Source organism: Calliphora vicina, chromosome 5 (assembly GCF_958450345.1).
Source record: "Calliphora vicina chromosome 5, idCalVici1.1, whole genome shotgun sequence".
In the NCBI taxonomy this organism is placed as follows: domain Eukaryota; kingdom Metazoa; phylum Arthropoda; class Insecta; order Diptera; family Calliphoridae; genus Calliphora; species Calliphora vicina.
In genome coordinates, this window is record NC_088784.1 from 106,758,135 (window position 1) to 106,782,152 (window position 24,018).

The 24,018-nt window shown below is 28.8% G+C and overlaps 1 protein-coding gene across 3 annotated transcripts; it reads left to right on the top strand.

The window, feature by feature from the left end:
• The first annotated feature begins 289 nt into the window (after window positions 1-289).
• Window positions 290-22,956, top strand: LOC135960103 (serine proteinase stubble). Of its 3 annotated transcripts, XM_065511315.1 has the most exons (6): window positions 10,846-11,082; window positions 11,181-11,363; window positions 20,863-21,435; window positions 21,687-21,864; window positions 21,927-22,224; window positions 22,288-22,956. In XM_065511315.1, the coding sequence occupies exons 1-6, from the start codon at window positions 10,860-10,862 to the stop codon at window positions 22,582-22,584; spliced, it is 1,752 nt and encodes a 583-aa protein (XP_065367387.1). In that variant the 5' UTR covers window positions 10,846-10,859; the 3' UTR covers window positions 22,585-22,956. The 3 variants fall into 3 exon arrangements, with proteins under 3 accessions (XP_065367386.1, XP_065367387.1, XP_065367385.1); XM_065511314.1 differs by lacking the exons at window positions 10,846-11,082; window positions 20,863-21,435 and adding an exon at window positions 290-391; XM_065511313.1 differs by lacking the exon at window positions 20,863-21,435.
• The last annotated feature ends 1,062 nt before the right edge of the window (window positions 22,957-24,018 follow it).

Below are 24,018 nucleotides of genomic sequence, written 5' to 3' on the forward strand. Positions count from 1 at the left end.
ATAAAACGAAATAGCAAATAATACATAACATAATAATCAAAATAATTCAAACAGTGTTTAAAGCAAATAAAATATGTTTCAATTGATATTAAGCAAGAATTTATAAATTTATTAAGTAAATATCTATACATATCATTCAAAAGTGTTTAAGTGCAATTGTTAACTAAAAAATATAAAAGCAACCTCATTATGCTTAGAACTTATTGTGGAAAATTTCTTTCAAATAGAAATTTCTTGGCGATTTGGTTGTTGTCTTTGCTATCGCTGTCTTATGCTGTGAATGCTTCAGTTAATTACAATACGGTGTATAATGAGGCCATTGATCCGAAATTGAAACAGGCTATAGAAAAGGAATTACCCAAAGAAGCGAAATTTTTTGATGAATTAGATCGTAAGTAGAAATGATTATATGTGTGTGTGTGTATCTTTAATATATTTACCATAAATTTAAGTGTAAATGTTTTTCAAATAAGAATTAAACTGAAGACAGCTTTTGTATAGATAATTATACTAAATAGTTATTAAATATGAATTAAAAGTTTATTTCTATGAAAAAAATTTGGTAAAGTAAATACTGAATTTTTTGGGAAAATAAGCTCAATCTATAATCACTGTTATTTTACACAAAATAAATAGAAAAATCTTAATTCGTTAATAACTCAGTAAATACTGCGTTTTTCGGGAAAATAAGCCTAATCACTCAGTAATGTAATTTTTTCCCAAAATGTTTGGGCAATTTTAGTGAAAATCTTTTGTTTGTGAAAAAAGCTTTAATTGGTGAAAAAATTTTGGGAAAAAAGCTCTATTTTATAAAATAATTTGTTGGTAAATTTTAATTTAATTTAAGATTTAAGTCAAAAAAGTAAGTGGTGGAAATTTATTGTATATATTTTGTTATTGTAACTCCCGTATATAAAAATAAAAGCTTATTTTTTACCAAAGGCTCAAAGAATTAATTCTTAATTAAATTTTCAAAATCAAATTAAATTGTATAATTAAATGCTTAATGAATTAATAAAGTTTTCTTTGATTTTCTTAAATTTTGTTTAATTTATTTTTTAAATAATTAAAAACACTCAAATGTTAAATGAATTTTCATTCAACAATGAATGAATTCTATTCAAATTAAAGTCTTTGAAAGAAGCTTAATAATTATTTTGTCGAGAATAGTTTTTTTTAATTCTTAATTGTGATTTTGGTAAATTGTATTAATTAATTAGAAGCTTGGTATCTACTTAATAACTTTTTTGTTAACAAAAAGCTTTTAATATATGTAAAAAGTTTTTCATTCCTGTTTTTTGGAATAGCTTTTTTGTAAAAATAAAACTTTTTTTATGAAAAGTTATAGCAATTATTCGAAAAAAAATAATAATTAATTAAAAAATTATAAAATTAAATTTTCAAATAAAATTTTAATAAATATGGGAATTTCATGTCAAGTGAACCAACTTTTGGAATCGATGTCTTCCGATCGGGATGAAATCACCAAGTCGTCCTGTTGGATAGTAATTCTGACACTATTTTTCAACAAAATCGGTCCAGACTCTCTGAGTTAGAGGAAGTCAAAATTTTATTTTTTGGCCAAACAGGTGTTTTTTCAACTTTCTGCCAAATAAATTAAATAATATTTATTTATTTTCCATAAAATAAAATTAATTGAAAAAATTTTCAAATATTTTTTCTTTGAAAATTGAAAAATCAATGAAAAATTTATTGAAACGAAAAAACTTCTTAGCGTTTAATTTTGATGTTTCAAGCGCTTGCGAACATATTGTTCTGTTTTATAAAATCCAATTTTATATACAGAAACGAAATATCCATTTTGAAAAATATGATAATTCAAAAATTACAAAATTTTTCAAAAAAAACGTTTCATTACATTTTACAAAATTAAGGCATACGTTTTTTTCCAAAACCAAACATTTTTTAAATTTTTTTTTTTTAATTTTCCCTTTTTTTGCTCCAAATAAAACTTAGGTCTTTTCCTTCAAGAGCTTTTTGTCGCTGAGTGGCATGCGTCTGGAATATATATCTAAATAAGTGTTTTGCAACACAAGATATAAAATGTTTGACTTTTTTTTTGTTGAAAAATATTTTTTAATTTTCTTTTCTCAAATACGCCTAATTCTTTAAGAGCTTTTTGGTCACTTTGTGGTATGTGAGTGGGATATACACTGGTAGCCAAAACTAAAGCAACCGAAATCAGTTGCTCAGTTTTAGCGCTTAAAAATTTACATTTTTGAAGAAACCAGTATTTTCTTCTTCATAATATGATAGATTTTATATTTGGGGTATTCACACGGTCTACTATTTGGTCATATTGTCATAATGTCCTAATATATTTTGATAGTTTAATCAAATTTTTGTTGTGTTTCAAACAAAAAAGTTCTAAACTAATAACACTATTTGAAATATATTTATTGTTTTGTCATAAAATAAAATTTTTTTTTGTTTAAAACACAACAACAACTATTATAATATATTATGACATTATGACAATATGACTAATAGCAGACCATGTGAATACCCCAATTATTTCATATATTCCAAACAAAAAATATAGATTTTTATCTCCTTCATGTCCATTTTTTAAAAATTTCTGAAATTAAAGCATTTATTATCTGGTCAAAACTAAAGCAACTTTATTGTAACATTAATGTTTACAAAAATAATTATTGTTTATACCGTTATAAATTTCATATTTTGCTTTGTGGTCTTATTCTGCTTCTCAGTATTAATTTTTATTAATGTTTACTTAATAAAAACTATTACAAGTTTTCCATTAGAGTCATTTTTACATTAATTATAAAAATGGCTTAAAACGAGTATTCTACTTATCTTAAAGAACAAATTATAAACGATTATCAATAGGGTTTTTCACAAAAACAAATTTCCGAAAAGTTTTCAATATGCAAATCAGTGATTTCACGAATAATAAGTCGATTTCGTTCAACTGGATCAGTAGTGACAGTACATTCTGGAGATAGACCGCGGAAAACTTCACAACGTGCTGATAAAATACTAATTCGTGAAATAAAAAAGAAACCCTTTGTCACTTCAACTGAATTGGTGAGAGAGTTATCATTGGATGTAAGCACAAGAACTGTAAGAAGACGAGCTGTAGAAGCAGGTTTATGTGCTCGGAAACCATCAAAGAAGCCGTTTATTTCTCCAAAAAATCGCAAAGCCAGGTTAGCTTTTGCAAAGCTTCATATTGGTTGGAGTGCAGCCCAGTGGAAAAATATATTGTTCTCGGATGAATCCAAATTCAATATAAAAGGCTCCGACATGAAGAATTTCACTGTAAGAAGACCAAAATATTAACGCCTTAAGCCTCAATATTGCAAAGGTACAGTAAAACATGGTGGAGGCTCCATAATGGTGTGGGGCTGTTTTTCATACGCTGGAGTTGGACCAATTCACCAAATAACTGAGAAAATGGATCGATTTATTTCTAAAAATGTGCTGGAAAATGTAATGCTGCCTTATGCAGAAGAAAACATGCCACTGGTTTGGGTTTTCCAACATGACAATGACCCGAAACATGCTTCGAAACTTGTCAAGGAATGGTTGTGTGAATCAAAGGTAAGAGTCCTAGGGTGGCCAGCTCAATCGCCTGACCTTAACCCTATTGAAAATCTTTGGAGCATCGTAGATCGCAAGATAAAAAGGGATTCTAAGACGAACAAACACACCATTTTTAATCGTATCCAGGACGCATGGGACAACATTTCAAAAGACCAAATTGAGAGACTTATTGATTCAATGCCCCATAGATGTGCTGCAGTTATTAAAAATAAAGGTTACGCTATCGATTACTAATTTTGTTTTTAAGTTTTGTGACAGAAGTACAAAAGTTGCTTTAGCTTTGACCAGTCATATTTTATACTTACTTCGTTATTTTGAAAAAATTTCTTTAAAAAAAATGAATTATAAATTTTTTTTGTATTTAAGTTTAATTTACATAAAGTGCTAATATTAAAACAGAAAAATTTCCCGTCTAAGTTTATTGTAGGGCACTATATTTGAAATAACATCGCTAATGTAAGTTGCTTTAGTTTTGGCCACCAAAATAAATGTTTTTGGCAAAATCAAAAACTTTCTTTCTTCATTTTTTTTTTTTTTCAAAATGGACCTTTTTTTTTTTGCTCAAAAGTAAGCTAATTACTATCCAACAGGACAAACCATGGTGCAATATTTCAAAAGTTGGTTCACATGACATGAAATCCCAAATATATATCTCATCTCCGATTGTAATAACATGTTATCAGCTTTCGTAAACATATTACGAAATTAACGTTTTAAAAGACCTGTTCCTATCCTATATTTAGGATGAGCTATAGGGTGCCAAATTATATAATGATGTTTTTAAGTTTTGCTAGAGTATTCTAGAAGATAAAAACTTACTTAGTTATATTGCAGTAAAAACTCTACTTACCTAGTAACTGAGCAAGTAATATTGGAGCTAAGTGATAACTACTTATTATTTAACTGAAACACTAGTTATTTTTGTTTGCGATTTGACAATATCATGTGTTTCGCTTAGAAATGTATTTACATTCATCCCAAGAATAGTTAGCTAAAAAACAGAAAAAATAGTTTTGTGTGGGAATTGAACCGGAATGCACGATTGGGTTTTTGTTTTTGAAAGTTGCTTATTCACTGCTCCATGTAGAGTTATAATAAGTTAGTAATGGTTTTAACGTAAAAATATAAAAAAATTAATGGTTTTGACTGGTGTTGAACCACTAACATCTCGTTTTCAGTCAAACACATCAGAAAACAGTGCTAAATGCAAAAGTTCATTACCAACCTATATACAAATAAGTATCTACTCTACTAAATAAAATCATGTGCTCATTACAAAATAATGTATGTGGTAATTAGTTGCCATTACCAAAATTCAAAAAAATTTTGCTGTGTTATATTTACGTTTGAATTTGAATTCCCCCTTTTTCAATATTCAGTGTTAGGAGTAAATGTTATAATCATTTCTAATAATAATTAACTTTTAAAAAATGTCATTCATTAAATTTCAAAGCCATTTAATAAAATACCACTTACATTTCCTTAATCAATTAAAACATTTTTAACAAAAGTCAATTTCATTTGACAATAAACAGACAACACAGAAATTGTTTTTATTACATCTTGCCATTAAGCTGAATGTAAAATACAATAAAATAATAAAAAAGCATTGCATTACTACATTTAGTGGCACAGCTTATGACACCTTCACTTTATTAAAGCCTCCAACCGCCTCTATCCCATTCAACCCAACTCAAACGTCGCCAGCGACATCATCATAGTGGTTGTGTTAAACAATTAAGATTGTTAATTCATTTCTTTTGGGAAGACGGAAGAAAAACCACAATTTCAAGTGAAAGTATTTTATATACAAAACATTATTCATATTAAAGTGATTCTGTTATTACTGATTAACCATTTTATACCAAAAACAAAAACTTTTATGTTCATTTTTGGTTTTTTGCTTATTTAGCAGACATTTATAATGTTCTTCTATAAACCAACATTTAAGCAAATGTTTAACATTTCTCCAAAAGAAAAAAATAATAAACCATTAAGTAATGTTGAATTGTTGATTAAAATCTTTAAATTAATAAAACAGAAACAAAAGAAAATAATTTTTGGGTACCAGCAAATAGCAACGAATTTAATTTGATGTTTAAACTGCAGAGAATATGACAATATCTTTTATTATTTTTATAATAATTTAAATTTTTACTGATTAAATTCATTATTAATGAAGGTATTTTAAAACTTGAGTTTATAATTTCTTTGTGTTACCTGAAGTATGTGTCGTAAGTCTTTTGTTTTTTCTAACCTTTGCCAGCAATTATTCAAAAATAGGAAATGTGTTTTTACAAATATAAATGATATTTTTAACCTCCAGCTTGAAATTTACAATTGCGGTTAACAAAAAAACCCAAAATGATTTTTATTAACTAAAAACCAATAATTTAAGCCCCTAAGATTGGACAACCTGTCTATTTTAGTGGTAAATAATTGATTTCAATATCATATGTACAAAACAAAAACCAAAAAAAAAAACTCTAAAATGTAATTTCCCCCCAAAGGCATGTTTTGAGAAAAACTAAAACCAGATCGTGTATTTTTATCTCTACTTTTTTTAGTGTTTCTTTCGTAGACAACAAGTTCAATGGCATGAAAATTTAGAGCTTAATAAAGTAAATATCAACACAGCTCAACTCAACATATTAATTGCTGGGTGTCCGCATAAATCCAGGAAAACAGCTTTTCCAACAGCCACACAACACACTCACAGACACATTGACAAATTCAAAAAAGCCAGCTACATTTTCATTATTACCAAAGAAAAATCAACAGCAACAAAAATAATATAGAAGACCAATAAAAATTAGAAAAACAAACATGGAAACTACAAAAAAGTCAATAAAAAAAAACAAAGTTATACAAACATTTCAATCAAATGAGAGAAGAAGAGTGACTAGAGTTTGCACTATGGATTAGAGAGAATTTATAAATGAAAATGTACAAAAGCAAATTTTCAAAAAAAAAAAATACAAAAAACTTTAAAGAAAACAATATAACAATAGTAAATCCAGTTACCTAAACATTTAAAGAGCAAAAATTAAACAAAGAGTTTGATTAATTGTTTAAAGTGCACTATGGGTTATTAATCAAAGAAATCATTTATTTTTTATACAAATTTTGGTTTTAAGATTTAATGTGGTTTTAAATAAAACCCAAAATTGTACGGATTTAAATCATTTTATTAACCTCAATTTCTGTTTAGCTGTGTAAAACATGCTGGCGTCCAAAATACAAAACCTAAATTAATGAGATTAACCTAAATCTGCAATATCGGTTCAGCAAAATCAATTTTATAAATAACAAGGAAGAGAGCTATATTCGGCTGTGCCGAATCTTATATATCCATCATCAAATTATACTTCAAAATAAAAATTTTAAATATTTTTAGATAAACAAAATTAATTTTTTTTCCATAGTTGTTTTTTCATTTTTTGGAAAAAATATTTTTTCGAATTGTTTTTTTTTTAAATTTTTTAAATTTTAAAAACTTTTTTTTAAATTTTAATTTTTTTTTTTGTTTTTTCAATTTTATTTTTTAAAAAAAATTCAATTTAAAAAATATTTTTTCTGATTTGGACTCATTGTAGGTCCAACTTACTATAGTCTTCTATACGTAGTTGCAAAGGTCTTTGAAATATCTATCATTAGATATCCATATTGGCTATATTAATGACTTAGTAATCCAGTGGTTTTTTCCCTTTATCTCAGGACCGATTTTCTCGATTTTAAATATCAACCAAGCCGGAAGAATTCCGGAGATATTGATGTATGAATCGTGTATGTATGTAAGTTATTTGGGATCTTCGGAAAGTTGATTTCAACAGACAGACAGAAGGACATGGCTTAAACGACTCCACTATATACAGTGGTGGCCAGGAATTTAAGACAAAAATTGTTTGCTAAATTCCATGTAATTGTCAATTATTTTTTCAAATATTTCCACAAATATGTATGCATGAGGACTGTTTTAACACACAAGTATGTTTTATTCGACTGTATCAATTCATACATATTCACCACAAACTCATAAGATTTTTCTACAACTTGACCAACATTTTTTTTTAAAATAAACATTTCGGAAAATATTCGGACCAAATTTCGTATTTTTATTTCCATTAGTTTCGGTCATATCATGTTATTAACAGCGGATGTTCGCTGAGGTGGGTCAACGTATTTCCACATATCTTTGTCCATATATGTTTTACCGATTTTTCCAAACATTTTTCAGAAACTAGAAACATTAATAATAAATTTCATACCCTTAGAGGTCCTTTTATTTTGGCTCTATCGCACTTAAAATTCAGTTGATGAAAAATATTCAAGTATTTGTCTTAAATTGGTGGCCACCACTGTATAAGAATCCAGAATATATATACTTTATAGGGTCGTAAAATAATATTTTGGAAATTACAAACGGAATGACAAACTTATATGTATATACCCTTCTCACGAAGGTGAAGTGTATAAAAATGATTAAAAAAAATGTTAAAAAGAAATTTTAAAAAATATTTAAAATTTGTATTTTTAAGAGTTGGCACAGCCGAATATAGCTCTCTTACTTGATTTTTATAGACTTGAAAACCTTTCTCCTATTGGCGTAAGAAGCTCTGAAAATAAGTTGCCTAAAAGCTTTGTAAGCATATTTCATGCACGCAGAGATAAATATCATATTATAGTTACCACAATCATATAAATAAAAACTGTGACTATAATATTGTTAAAAAGTTTGTAAAAATGTTGAAATGGTTACAGTAAACATGTTCAACTATATATTTTTTCTGATTGTGTAAAAATTCCTTTAATCTCACAACCAGGAAAAAAAGCTTTTTTTAAAAAAAACATATTTTTTTGCCAAAATAAGCTTTTTAGATGAAAGTAGAAATTGGGAACAGCTCTTTTTGATTAAAAAAAGCTTTATATAAAAAGTTTGTTTGATGACAAAAATTCTTTTGGCGAAGCCCTTTGTGAATAATTTTTAATAAAAAAAATGTTTATCAAAATTACTCTTTAACTCTTTTTATTGAAAAGGCATTTCATAATTGAAAAAATATTTTTTGTTGATAAAGGAAAAATTTTTGGTTTTTAATAAAAACTTTTTTTGAAAAATGCTTTGCATATGTTTGTTTATGAAAAAACTTATTGATAAACTATTTTTGTGAAAAAAAGCTCTTGTCCAATGTAAGTTTAAAACAAATTTTCTAATGGAATAAAACAGTTTTGAATTGGTGAAAAATTTTTTTTTTTGAAAAAATATTTCTTAAATTTTTGTAACAAGCATCTCCTGATAAATAAAAACGAATGTGTTCTTCCGTCTGTCAAAAATCATTAAAACTACTAGTTGATCGCCAGGGCTTCGCCCGGTAGCATATACTAATGTTAGTTCATCAAGTTTATCCAACCCACGCACACCAGCCTGTTCTTATTTATTTGCAAATAAAATATCTAAATGTGTACTGCATACTTTAGGGGCTTTTTTATTACAGTTGACTGGACTCAAAAAAAAAAGAATTTCCGAGTTTTACCCGGAATTTTTTTCTTTACAAACCATCTCCTGAAAATTTCGAATCGAATAAAAATCGCTCCAGCCGTTCTCACGTGATGACATTACATACATGGACCATTTCATTTTTATATATATAGATAAGTATGGAGCATAAATATGTCTATTTAGTTTATTGGATCGAAAATTAATAATCTGGAAATTTCATACGGAATTAAAAACATATTTTGAGTGAGTATTTTGTGAATTAAAATAAAATCGTGTAAAGGCTTTTTGTTATACATTTGAATTGAAGAATAAATAAGTCATTCAATAAACTTTATTAAGCTATTTTGTAATGAATTTGAATTAAAGAAAATTTGAATGATTAAGTAATTATTATAACGAATGAATTCATAAAAGAATGAATTCAATACGTTTAAAGTACTAAAGAAAAAAGACTGTGAGTTAATATGTAATGAATTATTTAAGGAATGAATAAGATAATTCATTCGAACCTTTGCCAGATTCATTGTAATGGATGTTGTATTGAAACAAATATTACAAAACTAACAATCTGTAAAGTACTAAAAGGTACTTTGTATTATTTTTTGAAAGAGATACTTTTTTCCAGAAATCCCAAGTTATATTTACTCAATACATTACCCAATAATCTTAACGAATAAGTAAAAATTCCTTAATAATTAAGCCACAGTGCAAGTTTGAAAATAATTTATACTTTTGCGCATGCGCAACTGCTGTGTTTACACTTGTCTCTGCTGATGGTTAATGTGTAAATGGATGGGATGGATGGATGGATGGGTTGAGAAGACAAAAGCACAAACAAAATAAAACACAACAAACGATTAAGTTAATTAAATTTAAGTTTTAGTTTTTTAATCAAAAGAAAATAATAAAATAAGAGAAGAAAAACAAAAACTACAACAAAGTAAATTATTTTTAAACCAAATTTAGTTTAGTACAATAAAATGAAAGGTTGAGAGTATTTTTGTTTTTAATTTAATTTTTTTGGTTTGAAAAGTGAAAAGCATGTATGAATGAATGATACAATACCAGCTGGTGCTAGTGCTGCTGCTGCCATGGAAGTATGCTCTAGTACTTCACTTTAGTTTCTTTCTCATTATTATCGTCATCATTACTGTTATTCCATGGTATTTCTTTTATTTTATCATTTTGTTTTTTCTCAACCTCAACTCCTCAAACAATCAAAAGACTTGCAAGCTGAAGCATGGTTGGCTTTACATGCGTTTAGTTCTGATTTGGATTTTAAAACGTGCGGTTCGTGAAAAACTTAACTTCTGCTCAACATTGGCTTTTAAGAAAAATCGCAACTCAAAATTAAAATTATTTTTTTTTTTGTTTTTGGAAAACCTAAAGCTTTCTTTTTTTTTTGGTTTTTACAAGAAATTATAAAATAATTTTCCTTTCGCTTTCAAGCAACCGTGAAAATTAGTGTCAAACCAGCATTATTTAAAAGAAAAATATATAAAAAAGTTATGACAGTACAAGAAAAACTAAAAATTTAATTATAAAGAAAATTGTATATACCTACATACATACATACATACATATGTATGTAATAAAACATAAAAATTAAATAAAAAATAATATGAATTTTTAAAAAATATTAAATAATAACCTACAAAATTTAAGAAATATTTCAATTATTTATAAATAATGCCAAGTATTTAAGAAAAAAGTTAATTAATTAGAAATTAAATAGTGCAAAAAATACAATTAACAAAAAAATAAATAAATTAAAATGACTACTATAAGAAAAAAACAACAGTGGTACAAAAAAGATACTTGGCTGCGATGGACATTTGAAATCTTGTGCCTTTTAGTGCATTCCAGTCATTCCTCACAGATTTTATCATATCCCACAGCCCAACAGGAACACGATCTAATAATATTAGATGCCTTGTCACGTAGAAGTGGCACGGGTTATTATGGCGAAAATTCCGTTATGGAAATGCTAGCAAGAAGTATTTTTTTGTTTTATCTATAAACTATAATCTTTGACATTGGCTCCTTTAATTTGTAAAAAGTAATATTAATTGTAAAATTTTCTCTTTATTTTCAGTGATCCCTCAAACCTGCCGCTATCGTGGCCAAAAATTTGAATGTGGCCTTTCGATATCCTGTGTATTGGGCGGTGGCAAACCTGTGGATTTATGTTCGGGTGGCATGATTTGGTCTTGTTGTGTTGACAAGGACTCCAATGATGAGGAAAGCAATTCAAATGCTGCCCAAGTTAATAACACCAGTAAGTAGCTGTGCACTGTTAACTTAGTAACCGATTTACCAAGAAATAATTTTGCAAATTATCTATGCGTCAATTTTGTTTTTTTTTGTAATTTTTTTTTGATTACATTGAAACGCTTGGCTTCAACAATTGTTATGCAATTTTTGTTTTTAGTACTACTGCAAAAATTTGCAACAACATTATAAAAAATAAATTGAAAAAACAATCAGTTTTGTAGAGCATTTCGTAAAATTAGCTAAATTCTATAAGCATTAGCTAAACCAAAGAAACTATAACAAATGTTTAGAAGAAGAGCTACAAATAAATTAAATTACAAATAAACGACTGTTTATAAATAACTAAAGTTTATTATGGTTAGGAACAGAGTTTCCCAAATGTGAAGACATAATAATCTGTGCTTAATTCAGAAGTAGTTCTGTGAAATTTAAATTTTTATCGGAGACTTAAACAGTTATTATTAATTAAAACATTTAAATTTTTTAAATTTTTGCTATGAATTGGTCTTAGAAATTCCAATTAGTATTAAATTTTGAACTTAACCCTAAACTATTTATTTAGTGGTATATTCAACTTACACCATTTTTGCTACATTAATGACTGTATGTAACACCAGAACAGCAACCAAACAAATTGTGGCTTAACAACTTTTGCGCTGATGGGTTGTTCCAAAATATAAATTTTCCGATCTGAAGAGAAATGCTAAAATTGATTTTTTTTGATAAAATAAACTCTTTTCCACACATTTGAAAAGTTTGAAAAAAAATGTTTTCCACGTTTTTCGTAAATGCAAATATGTACAAATTTTTAACTACCTAAAAAAATTCTGCAAGAAAATTATTGAAAACTCTTCCCAAGACCTTTAAGATATATAATCTGTGAAATCTAAAAGGTGATTTTGCTTGGAAATTGGCAAATGCAAAAAAAGTGTATTGTATCAATATGGATATAATATAGCCAAAGGGTTATAGACCAACTTTCCATTATTCAAAATTATGAATTCAAAGTTGATTATTTTAAAACCATTAAGGTAGAGAAATATTTATAAATTTATTCATAATTTTAAAAAAACATAGAAATTTGTTTGTAAAAACTTTGCAAACAAGAATTAACCCAGCAAAAACTCTACTTACCTACTAAGCCACCAAATAATATTGGAGCTGAGTGATAACTGCTTATTATTTGAAAGAAACTCTAGTTATTTTTGTTCGCGATTTGACAAAAATCAGGCGTCTCTCTTACATTCACCCCAAATTTAGCTAAGAAACAGAAAAAAATTGCCTTGTGTAGGAATCGAACCGGCAGGCTAGATTGTTTTTTTGTGTTTGAAAGTCTAACTGCTTATTCACTGTACGAGTTATTATATCGTTAACCCTTAAATGCATATTGTTGCCAATTGTCTACATTCCAGTTCCACATAATTTTAGACGAATATAAGCTTAATACTAATTCAGATTCTCCTTCAGCAAGATCAAATGGAGTACGATAAGTTTAATTTAAAGAAATTCTAAATAAAAATAAAGCTAAAGGAAATATAATAAATAAAAATCAACTAAATATTTCATACTTTATAGAAAAATAAAAGTAAAAATCATGCATTAAAGGGTTAAATTAACGGTTGTACCGAATCTTGTTACCCTTCACCAAGTTATACTTAAAAAAAATTAAATATTTTTAGAAAAAAAATAATTTTTTTCAAATTTATTTTAATTTATTAGTGAAAAAAAAATTCGAATTAAAAAAATATTTTTCCCGATTTTGACCTATTATAGCTCCAACATACTATGGTGTTATATACGTTGTTGCAAAGGTCTTTCAAATATCTATTATTAGATATCCATATTGCCTATATTAATGAGTTAGTAATCCAGATATAGATAAAAAAATTTAAGGAATTTATATAGCAACATAAACGGGTCTACAGCTGACATTTCGATGTATGTAATGTATGTAAGTTATTTGGGGCCTACGGAATGTTGATTGCAACATATGACATGCTATATCGACTCCGCTATCTATAACAATCCAGAATATATTCTTTGTGGGGACGCAACTGAAAAGTGTAGAAATTACAAACGGAATGGCAAACTCATGGTGAAGGTTATAATTAATGGCTTCGTCTGGTGTTGAACCACTAACGTTGATAAGTCAAACACACTATAAAGCTGTGCTAAATACCAAAGTTCATTCCCAATCTCCACTAAATGTGCTGGATAACGAGCAGTCATTACAAAATAATAATGTAACTATAATAATGTAACTAGTTGCTATTACCACAATTTACAAAATTTTTGCTGGAATAGTTTTTTTAAGCTAACAACATATTCAAACGTTTTGCATTAAAATCGTAATTTACATAAAAAGTGGACTTAGCACGTTTGTTCACTAAGCTAAATGGAAATGTGATACAAATACAAAACTAAGGCGTATGAGTTATAAAGTTTTTAAGGTTGAATTACAAAAAACAGATGTATATTATCGTTCTGTAACTTTGTGTCAATTGTTTTTAATCTTAAGTCTTGGTATCTAATGTTTATTTAAATAAACTTCAGATTTTAACGGCAATTGTCAGAAATCGCTTTGAATCTCTATAATAACTTAAAGAAATTGTTAAAAAGAAAATAGTTTTACGTTTATGAACTTATATAAAGTATATACAACCATGTATCAGAAATGATTTACTGAGTAATTACGGGTCAATCCTTAACGATGCAATATTTGATAAGTTTAACATGAAAATAAAGAAACTGATAGTCCATATTTAAAATGACAAGGGTCAGTACTACTTTAAAAAATTAGGCACATCTTCGAAATTTTGTAAGATTCATTGTCCACAATTGTAAAATCAATCTTCAACAATATTAGTGGCATTTCAAGCCTATTCATTAATAAAGTTGTTCATGTTTACTGTAACTATTTCAACATTACAAATTTACAAATATTATGGTCACTGTGGTTATTTATATGATAGCAGTAAGCATAATATGTTAAAGTTACGATTCACATGATTACATCAATCATCAGATTTGCGACACACATTTTTATGATGAAGCATTTACCATATTATGTTGTTCTCGGCTTTGGTTATCATAATCTGAGAAGAACGTATTATGATATAATCATTCATCATGAACATGATTGCAATAATCATATATTTATTTACTACAATCATTGTGATACAATCATGTTAATGGCAATTTGATCATATTATGGTAAATAGTTACAGTGAACATAATATTATTAAAAAACTTTTGAAATGGTTAGAGTAAACATATATAACTATATTTTTTCGCTGGGTGATATTATACATAAGCAGCATTCCAAAACAATTTTTTCAGCAGCAGATAGAATTCTAAATTATCGAAAGAGTTTCATTCATTCATATAGCAACTCTAAAGCACAAACACAACAATTAATATTAGTAAATGTATGTTGTAATGTTTCCAATTGCTTTCGGCTACTGCTGTAATGACACCTAAACAATATTCTTATCAAAAATTAATATATTTTTCATCAAATTAATAAAAAATAATTTTGAAATTTAAACAAGACAAGTGAAAAGCGAAACATATATTTCATTTATACACAATTCAATTAAAACCTAAACATATTTATTTAAAATCCAAAAAACTATTCAAAAACCAACCTTTTTGACATGATGCGTTGTGCTCTAATAACCTTTTTGCATGTCTGGATGACTGAATATATTAAAATTTTGATTTCATATTTAAAGAAAACTAAAAAAGCGCATAATACTTAACAAACATAAATTAAAACATACACAGAAAATATAAATCATTTCACTTTCTTTCACAAATGTTGCTGTCTGGATAAATCTTTATTTTAGTTTAAATAAATTTTATGGTTTATAACATAAAAATTCGGGATTTTTTTAAAATTTTTGGCTTTTATTTTGAAACATTTGTACAATACAAATTTATTCAATGTATTAGCCATTATTAACTGTGACCTTTTCCCATCTTTCTCGAAATATATGGACCTGCTTATGTTTTAAAGCCAAGAACGAATAAAACCAATTTCGGATACTCTGTGAAGTGAAGCGTATCTCAGAGAGAGCTTTCTGCATCAATTCTAATAAATAGTTGTCCGAAGGGGCTAGGTCTGGAATATAAGGCGGGTGAGGCAAAATTTCCCAACCACGTGGCCTAGCGTTGTCATGATGGAATATTACGGTTTCATGTCTGGCCGCATATTCTGGAATTTTTTCGGTAGATGGTCGCTTCAAGCGAATATGTTGCGTTCGGTACAGGTTACCAGTTATCTGGCCAGATTTCAACAGTTCATAATAGATAGGACTCTTTTGCTTCCACCAAATATTGAGCATTATCATAGCGCCATGGATATTTGGCTTTGCTAATGATTCGGAAGCTTGGCCGGGTTTCACGTGCGATCTCTTACGCTTCGGGTTATCGTAATAGATCCATTTTTACTGTTATGAAATTCTGGGTGATTTTATTTAGGACTTGAGTATATTTTAAACTAACTATTTGTTCCGAATCTGTTAACATGGAATTTTTTGTAGATCTCTTTAATGTTGATGATCAGTTTCAGTTGGAATTTTTTTTTTTTTTCAAAACTTAAAAAACCAAAAACACCAAACAGACAGACATGCTGTTTTTTTAAATTTTCCATGATTTTTTAGCTCGCTTGATAAACGCGTTTACTACTCGTAATGTTCAAAAATAAAAAGTGAAACTCTTTTTTTTTTCTTCTTTTTTCCACTGAGGTCGGTCGCTTGGTTGGTGGGTTTGATGATTTAAGACATGATGTTTATTTTTTTCTTCTTTCTTTCTTTTTCAGTATTGTGTGATTTTTGTATGCGTTTTCTTTTACTCATTGTTTTTGTTTAATAATCATTGTTTCAGCTCCCTCCTAGCTGAAAATGAATTCGCATTTTTCTTTATTTTCTTTTTATTGTTTATTTTACGGGGGATTTTCTCACTTGTGGATACAAACTTAAAAAGTAAATAAATAAATAATACACATTTAAATAGGAACTAAACTTAGTGGAGGGTGACGCTTTTACTTGCACCAAAAAGCTATACCAAGTGAAATACACAGTAGCAACAATATTATCACTGCCACAAATGTAATTAACAGCCAGCCAGTTGAATTATTATAACATCTTTTATTTTCAGTTGTAATGTCTGTCCATTGACTGTATTTTTTTTAAGTGCTAATTAAAGGTCTGACATTCCATTCCTTTTGCTCCATAAAACTGCTTTCATTTCAGTTACTTTGCTTTCGTCATTGACATCATCAACATGATCGTCATCGGCATCAGATCGTGTCCGTGATTATTGTATAATAATTTGAGTATCATTTATTTTTCTTGTTTCAACTGTCTGTCTTATGTGTGAATTAAGGTTATCTCATCATTTATTTGTAACTTTTATTATTTCTTGTTATCAAATACATAAATGTGGCAGGCATGTAGTGTGTAGTTGTTTTTTCTTTTGTTTTATTTCATTTTAATTGTGTGTAAATGAAATAATTCCACAAACCAACTGTTGGTCACTCACTACCTGGCCGATATTTAGTATAGTAGATTATATAATGCAAATTATATGATTGTTATAAAATGAAAATTATTTTTGAATAAAGTTTATTTAAAAACGAAGTAAGAAAGCTGTAGTAATAATAATATGACCAATTTTTTGTGACATTTAAACCAATTTGATATTGTCAAAAGTAATTAAAAAAAAGTTTAATATTAATTAAAATATGTAATCGGTTATGAGATTATTTTATATGTACTACTGAAATTTAGTAACATTTTACATAATTTTTTGTAAACAAAATGGGAATTTTCACAACTCTGAAAAGATTTTTCCACGTGATCATATTTGTACCTGATATTTTGCATATCGATAATAATAAACTTAATAAAAACCATAAAATTTTAGGCACAAAAAAAGTTTTAATGCAATTTTTAATAAGAAGAGGCATCAAATTGTTTTAAATTTTAATGAAGTTATTTAATACAACCCTTTTTTCATTGATATTATTGTAAAAAAAATAATTAGTTACGCCTTTTTTATATTAAGCCATCGATATACTTGCTTAAATGTCAACAGGACAATAGTAGCAGTTTGTGAATAATTTCCTAAATTCGACTGCATTTTAGCACTATTGGCAAATTACAAGTTAGACTGATATATTTGGCGCTACCTAGTATTATATACTCTTGAAATTAGTAATTAATATGACACTTAAAAATTAATTGTGACAAAAAGTAAAAAATTATATATTTTATTTTAAAAAGATCTAAAAATATTAATTTTAATCAAATAGTAGTTTTGGCCAGTTTGGCTGTCTTAAGAATGAATGCAATTACTTTTAAAGATAATCTTTTTCAAAAGTTTAAGTTAATTAAATCCGGAAACATTTATCCGACTACATAAATGAAACTACTATTCAAAAACTGTGCAATGACTTTGTAAGATTAAATGCACAATTTTTTTTTCAACAACTTACATAACAACAATGTTTAGTGATTTTTTGATCGTTATTCTAAAATATTTCCTCCCCTTATTCGCTATATAAAAATGTTGACGGAATCTGTGCAATGTCTGCAATAACTAAAGTTTTGTCGTTAATTACGCAGCATTAATATCTTGGAATATATGGTAAAAAAACACTTTTCTTTTATGAACCTATGAAACTGACCTTAACTTTTTCATTTAGAGTTGTATAAATGAACTTCTTAGCAGATATGGAGGAGTAATATTGTTATATGCGTTGTAACTCAATCTCCATCCTTTAAAAAATTATAAGGTTCTAAATTTTGAAGCCAACTTTTTGGTGATGTGGGCCCCTTAACAAAGAATGCTTCGATTATTTGTATGCTTTGATTAATACATACACATAGTTACTAAATTATACGTACGATTTACTTTTTGGGCCTTTTCTTAAAAATCTATATATATAAAAATACAAGGCCTGACTTATTCATTCACTCACTCACTGATGAGTCAGTGAATCAGTGAGTGAATGAATGAATGAGTTAGGCCTTCTATTTTTAAATATATAGATTTTTTAAAAAAGGTCCAAAAAGTCGATCGTACGTATACTTTAGTAACTGTGTGTGTGTGACTGATGTGCCCAAATTAACAATTGAGAATGATCACTTTAAAAGCTTAACGAATTAGAGTGATTTTTTTTAATAATCGTATGAATTAATTACTGGTTTATTGCGTGAATTGAGTTGTTTGTCTGTAAAATAGTATGGAAATATTAAAATTTTTAAGAACCACTTGAAAATTTTCATACTTTGTTCCACCAAAAACGATCTAAGATTCACTTAAATATGCGGAATTTTTTTCAAATTATTAATCTTTATTTTGAAACTTTTGTACAAATTTATTTATTTATTCAAAGTATTGGCAATTTTTATCCATGACCTATTCCCATCATTCTGGCAACATATGGATTCCGAGCCAAAAGAACTGCTCATCTTTTGAGGCTAAGAGCGAATCAAGCCAATATCGGATACTCTTTTCCCAGAGAGAGCATTTATGTATCGATCGAAACAAATAGTAGTCGGACGGGGAAAACTCTAGACTATAAGGCGGATGAGGCAAAACTTCCCAACCACTTCATTCTAAATAGTTTTTAACAGGTATTGCATAATGGGGCCGAGCGTTGTCTTGATGGAATATTACGGTTTCATGTCTGGCCGCATATTCTGGGCGTTTTTCAGCAAATGCTCGCTTCAAACGTATCAGTAGCGTTCGGTACAGGTGCCTTTTGATGGTCTGGCCTGATTTCAGCAGCTCATAACAGATAGAACCATTTGGCTCCCACCAAATTTGGCTTTGGTGTCGATTCCGGGCTTCTCATACGATCTCTTACGCTTCGGGTTATCGTAATAGATCCATTTGTATTCGCAAGTAATGATTCAGTGCAAAATGATTTCATTTTATAGTGTGGAAGCAGCTTCAATACATATGATACTGAATTTCTCTGCCTTTGGGTGAATCCCAATTATTTTGCAAGCTCTTGTTGAGTTTGAATCTAATCTTCATGAAGTAATGCTTGGTCTTCAAACTTTTTCGGCTGGCCTGGGCGATATTTGTCTTCCGTGTCCAAATCACCACTTCTGAACCGAAAAAAAACATCTCTCGCACATTAAAACTGATGAAACACATTCACCATAAGCTTTTGTGAGCATTCGGTGTGCTTCAGTGGCACTTTTTTTCAAATGAATGAAATAAAGCAAAACTTCCCGTATATGTCGTTTTTCGATGCAAAAAAAACTTTTTTGAATTTACTATAATGTTCAATAACTAAGTGAGAATAAATGACAGATATGTACCCTTCAAAATGACATATGAGTTATTAAAACTAAAAACCGCAAAATTCGGCCACCTATCATTTCACCATGTCAATTCAAACTAATCTAGAAGCATTATTCGTGAATGAGCTTCCAAAGGCATTATTTTTATCAATTTGCCTTTAACATTCTCAGAAATTTTTTTATTTTTGAAACAAATACAAACTACGAAGTCTGTTGGATTATCTGCAGACAACTCCCAGAGTTTTTGACGGGAGTCGGACCTCAGTCTAATAGTCCAGCAACCTATCATCTAATCACTTTTGAGTGCGATCAATTAATTAAAAACAGTACTACTTATATAACTATAATACTCGATTTTGAATTTGAATGGACCATTTCAACCAACGTATGGATAGACGGACATAGTTAAGGATCCAGAATATATATACTTTATATTGTAGAAATTACAAACGAAATGATAAACTCATATAAGGCTTTGCCATTCAGAAATTTTGGTCTCATTCAACTTTAAAGTTCTGAAAAAATGTTACCAACCATTTAAATAGAATTAGCAGTGCGAAGTATTGAACAAAATTTACGTATTTCACGAAACTTTGTGAGCAATTTCATATTGATATTTAATATAAAATAACTTGTTAACTCTATTTTATACACAAAACAAAACTATTTCTTAAACCGTTTCAATTCAAATATTCGTCACATATTGAACAGGTTTAAATTATTTCATAATTGAATCAAGTATTCATGTGCTCAAAAACAAAATTTTCTGATATTTTCTATTGAATCTAGAGTTTTAAATTTGATAATTTTGATATTTGAATATAAAATTTTCGTTATTGGTTGAACTTTAAATACAAAAATTATTGAATAGATAATTTTCGTAATTGAAAACACATTTTTGTTATTTTTTCTGTTTTCAATTACGAAAATTATCTATTCAATAATTTTTGTATTTAAAGTTCAACCAATAACGAATTTTGTTTTTGAGCACAAATTTCAATTATTCAAATTTTCAATATGTCATAAGTGTTTGAATTGAAATATAATTTTTTCTGTGTAAACAATGTAAATATTTAAACAGTTAAAAATTAAAAAGAAAACATTATTTTTTGTAAATCCTCCAAAAACAGCATACAAAATTGTAAAAGAAAAACATGCACCTTAAAATTTTACTTTCTTTAGGTGACATCATACATTTATATGACATTTATCCGGATATGGCTAATCATAATAAACATCACAGCAGTGCAAATTACATACAACCCCTAAATCGTCCCCTGCATGGCAACACTTTGGGTTCGCATGCCACCTCAACCAGTCACTCGGCAATATCCAATTATCCCAGCATCACAAATAATCATCAATATCAATTATCGTCATCTGCATCGGCACACTACACCACCAATCGTCCACATTCCCAGCCACCGCTAATAAATTACAAACCTCACACCACTAGACCGGGAAGTGGTAATGGATTTTCGAATGGTCCGGGTCCTTGGGATCATGAAACAAATCATTTGTCAGGAGCAGCGCCACATACGGGCATAACCAATCATTTGGATAATTTCTTTGATGTACCACCAGAACCGCAGGTACAGAGACCACAGGGCTTAGACAGCAGTGCACATAGTTTGGCGGGCAATGATGCCGCCTATGCGGTGGGCAATGTTCTGGATTTGAATAATGGTGAAATTGGCGATGACTATGGGGGAGGCACTACCAAGTATCCAGATAACTCATATCGTCCAGTACCGGGTATTAAACATGAACATAACGTTTCTTTTTATGTTTGTCTGTTGGTTTCCTATGTTTCACTTTTCTTTTAGTTTCTTCTTAGTATTTATTTTATTCTCTTCTATTCTTTTGCGGTTTTTTGGCAAACACTTTTTCAACAAGCACTCTTTAGCTTCTGTGGCTTAGCACTGCATTTTCACTGTTGTTTATTAATGTTTCTCCATGTTTTATTAAAGACTTAAGATTAATTACTTTCTGAAATTTCTTTTTAGGTTGTGGTGAAATCTTTACACGTTCCAATCGTATTGTGGGCGGTCATTCAACAGGTTTTGGTTCCCATCCTTGGCAGGTGGCCTTGATTAAAAGTGGTTTCCTATCGCGCAAGCTAAGCTGTGGTGGTGCTCTTATTTCCAATAGATGGGTGGTTACGGCGGCTCACTGTGTAGCCACGTAAGTAAATGATTTAAATACTATAAACTTAATATACAAATTTAATTTATTTTGGTTTGAAGCACTCCCAATTCAAATATGAAAATACGTCTGGGTGAATGGGATGTCAGGGGCCAAGAGGAACGTTTAAATCATGAGGAGTTTGCGATAGAACGTAAAGAAGTACATCCGCATTATAATCCGGCCGATTTTAAAAATGATGTAGCGCTGATACGTTTAGATCGTAATGTGGTGTATAAGCAGCATATAATACCTGTCTGTCTGCCACCGGCCGCCACTAAATTAGTGGGTAAAATGGCCACTGTAGCGGGTTGGGGTAGAACGAGACATGGACAAAGTACCGTGCCTTCTGTGTTACAGGTTAGTTAGAATGAATGGATGAAAAAACTAAAATATACTCAATTTATTTGTTTGAATTTTCAGGAAGTCGATGTAGAAGTTTTATCCAACGATCGCTGCCAACGTTGGTTCCGTGCTGCAGGCAGACGAGAAACAATACATGATGTTTTTCTATGTGCCGGCTACAAAGAAGGCGGTCGTGATTCTTGTCAAGGTGATTCTGGAGGGCCTCTTACTCTTTCACTAGATGGCCGTAAAACTCTGATCGGTCTAGTTTCCTGGGGCATTGGTTGTGGTCGTGAGCATTTGCCTGGTGTCTATACAAATATTCAAAAATTCGTTCCTTGGATTAATAAAGTGATTTACAACGAAAGCACGTAGTATCCATTCGTTGTAACAGCTGCAACAGTTGGCCTTGGCCGTTTTTCCAACTGAAGTGATTAATATCATCAACAACTCGGGGTTGTTAGTACTTAAGTCACAAATTCCATTTAGACTAAAGCTAAAGAAAAATTTTCATTTCTATATAATTTCTGAGATTTGAGTCCTTAATTTAAAAAGTATTTATTGTGTGTTTCTATTTCTTTTCATAATTTTATTGTAAATTTATTTAATCTTTTTTTTGTACTGAATTGTATTATTATAGGATTTTAAATGTAAGATTTTAGCTTAACAAATTATTTATTTTTTTCACTACTCTAATAATTTTATATACATATTTTTAAAAAATAATTTAAACAAAATAAGTTAAAATTTGTTTTTATTTAATTAAGAGTATTCTGGAAAAGATTGCTCAGGCATTATTGAATATCTATAATCTAATTACAATCACGTTTTTCGAAACAGAGTGAAAAACACTTATCACCTCAATTCTGCTTCTCGATTTCCAGTTAATTTGCTAGTTCTTCTATTGTACTCCTACAGATTTCCTCTCAATTGTTAGGTTTTTATTAAACTTTGTAAACGCTTTGGAAACATATATCCTGGTCATATGTAGCTTAATTAAAAATGTTTAATAAGTTTGAAATTTTCTTGAGCCTTTTCTCCATTCGATCTCAATATCGACCAGATCATGATCAAGCAAAATGTGTTACCTTATTTATCGACACGATCCTTTTCGATAAAACTTTTTATTTCACTATTAACTCTTTGATATTTTTATTTTATGAAAAATAACTAAAAAAAATGTTTGGAAAAAACTTTGGAAATTTCAGATGACATTTTTTCATCTGCGTTCACATAAAAAACCTGCCTGACACCCCCTGAATTTCTCATATTGTAAAGTGTCCGCAGGACATTTTCGTAGCATGTCAATAGTACTGATAAGTCTATTTTGAATTTTGTAAGAAAAAATTTGGTCGGTAATATCAGCAAAAAAAATGTCTTTAATATTTTCAGTATAAACGAATTAAGAACAATTTTAGATTGCTAAAAAATTTTTGGTCATATTGGGAAATATCAGTGATCACAGATTTAAAAAAAAAATCGAAGGCCAAAACATTAATTTGAAATTTTGTTCAAGAAACAAGTGTAGAAAATCATATTACAAACTTAAGGACTTTAAAGTACATCTTAGCAAACCAATTGATATTTAAAACCCATCCAGAAAAACTATTCCCTCAAAATAAGTGTTTACTCTAAATGATGATTTAAATGGAATTCAGAAAATTATGCAGAACAAATGAGAATTTTTCCGATTTAGAAATACATTATAAATGTTGTGATAAGTTTCAGATTATGCCGAATATTAAGTTTGGTTCTGTTTAGACCTAATAAATATCTTTTCCGGACGCACTCTACAGATTAGCTGCGCTC

What these genes read in the sequence shown, in the direction of transcription:
- LOC135960103 (XM_065511315.1), top strand. Translation starts at nt 10,860, where the DNA reads ATGACTACTATAAGAAAAAAACAACAGTGGTACAAAAAAGATACTTGG. An exon ending in CTCATATCGTCCAGTACCGG is followed by an intron (nt 21,436 to 21,686) that starts GTATTAAACATG and finishes ATTTCTTTTTAG; the next exon opens with GTTGTGGTGAAATCTTTACA. An exon ending in CCGTGCCTTCTGTGTTACAG is followed by an intron (nt 22,225 to 22,287) that starts GTTAGTTAGAAT and finishes TTGAATTTTCAG; the next exon opens with GAAGTCGATGTAGAAGTTTT.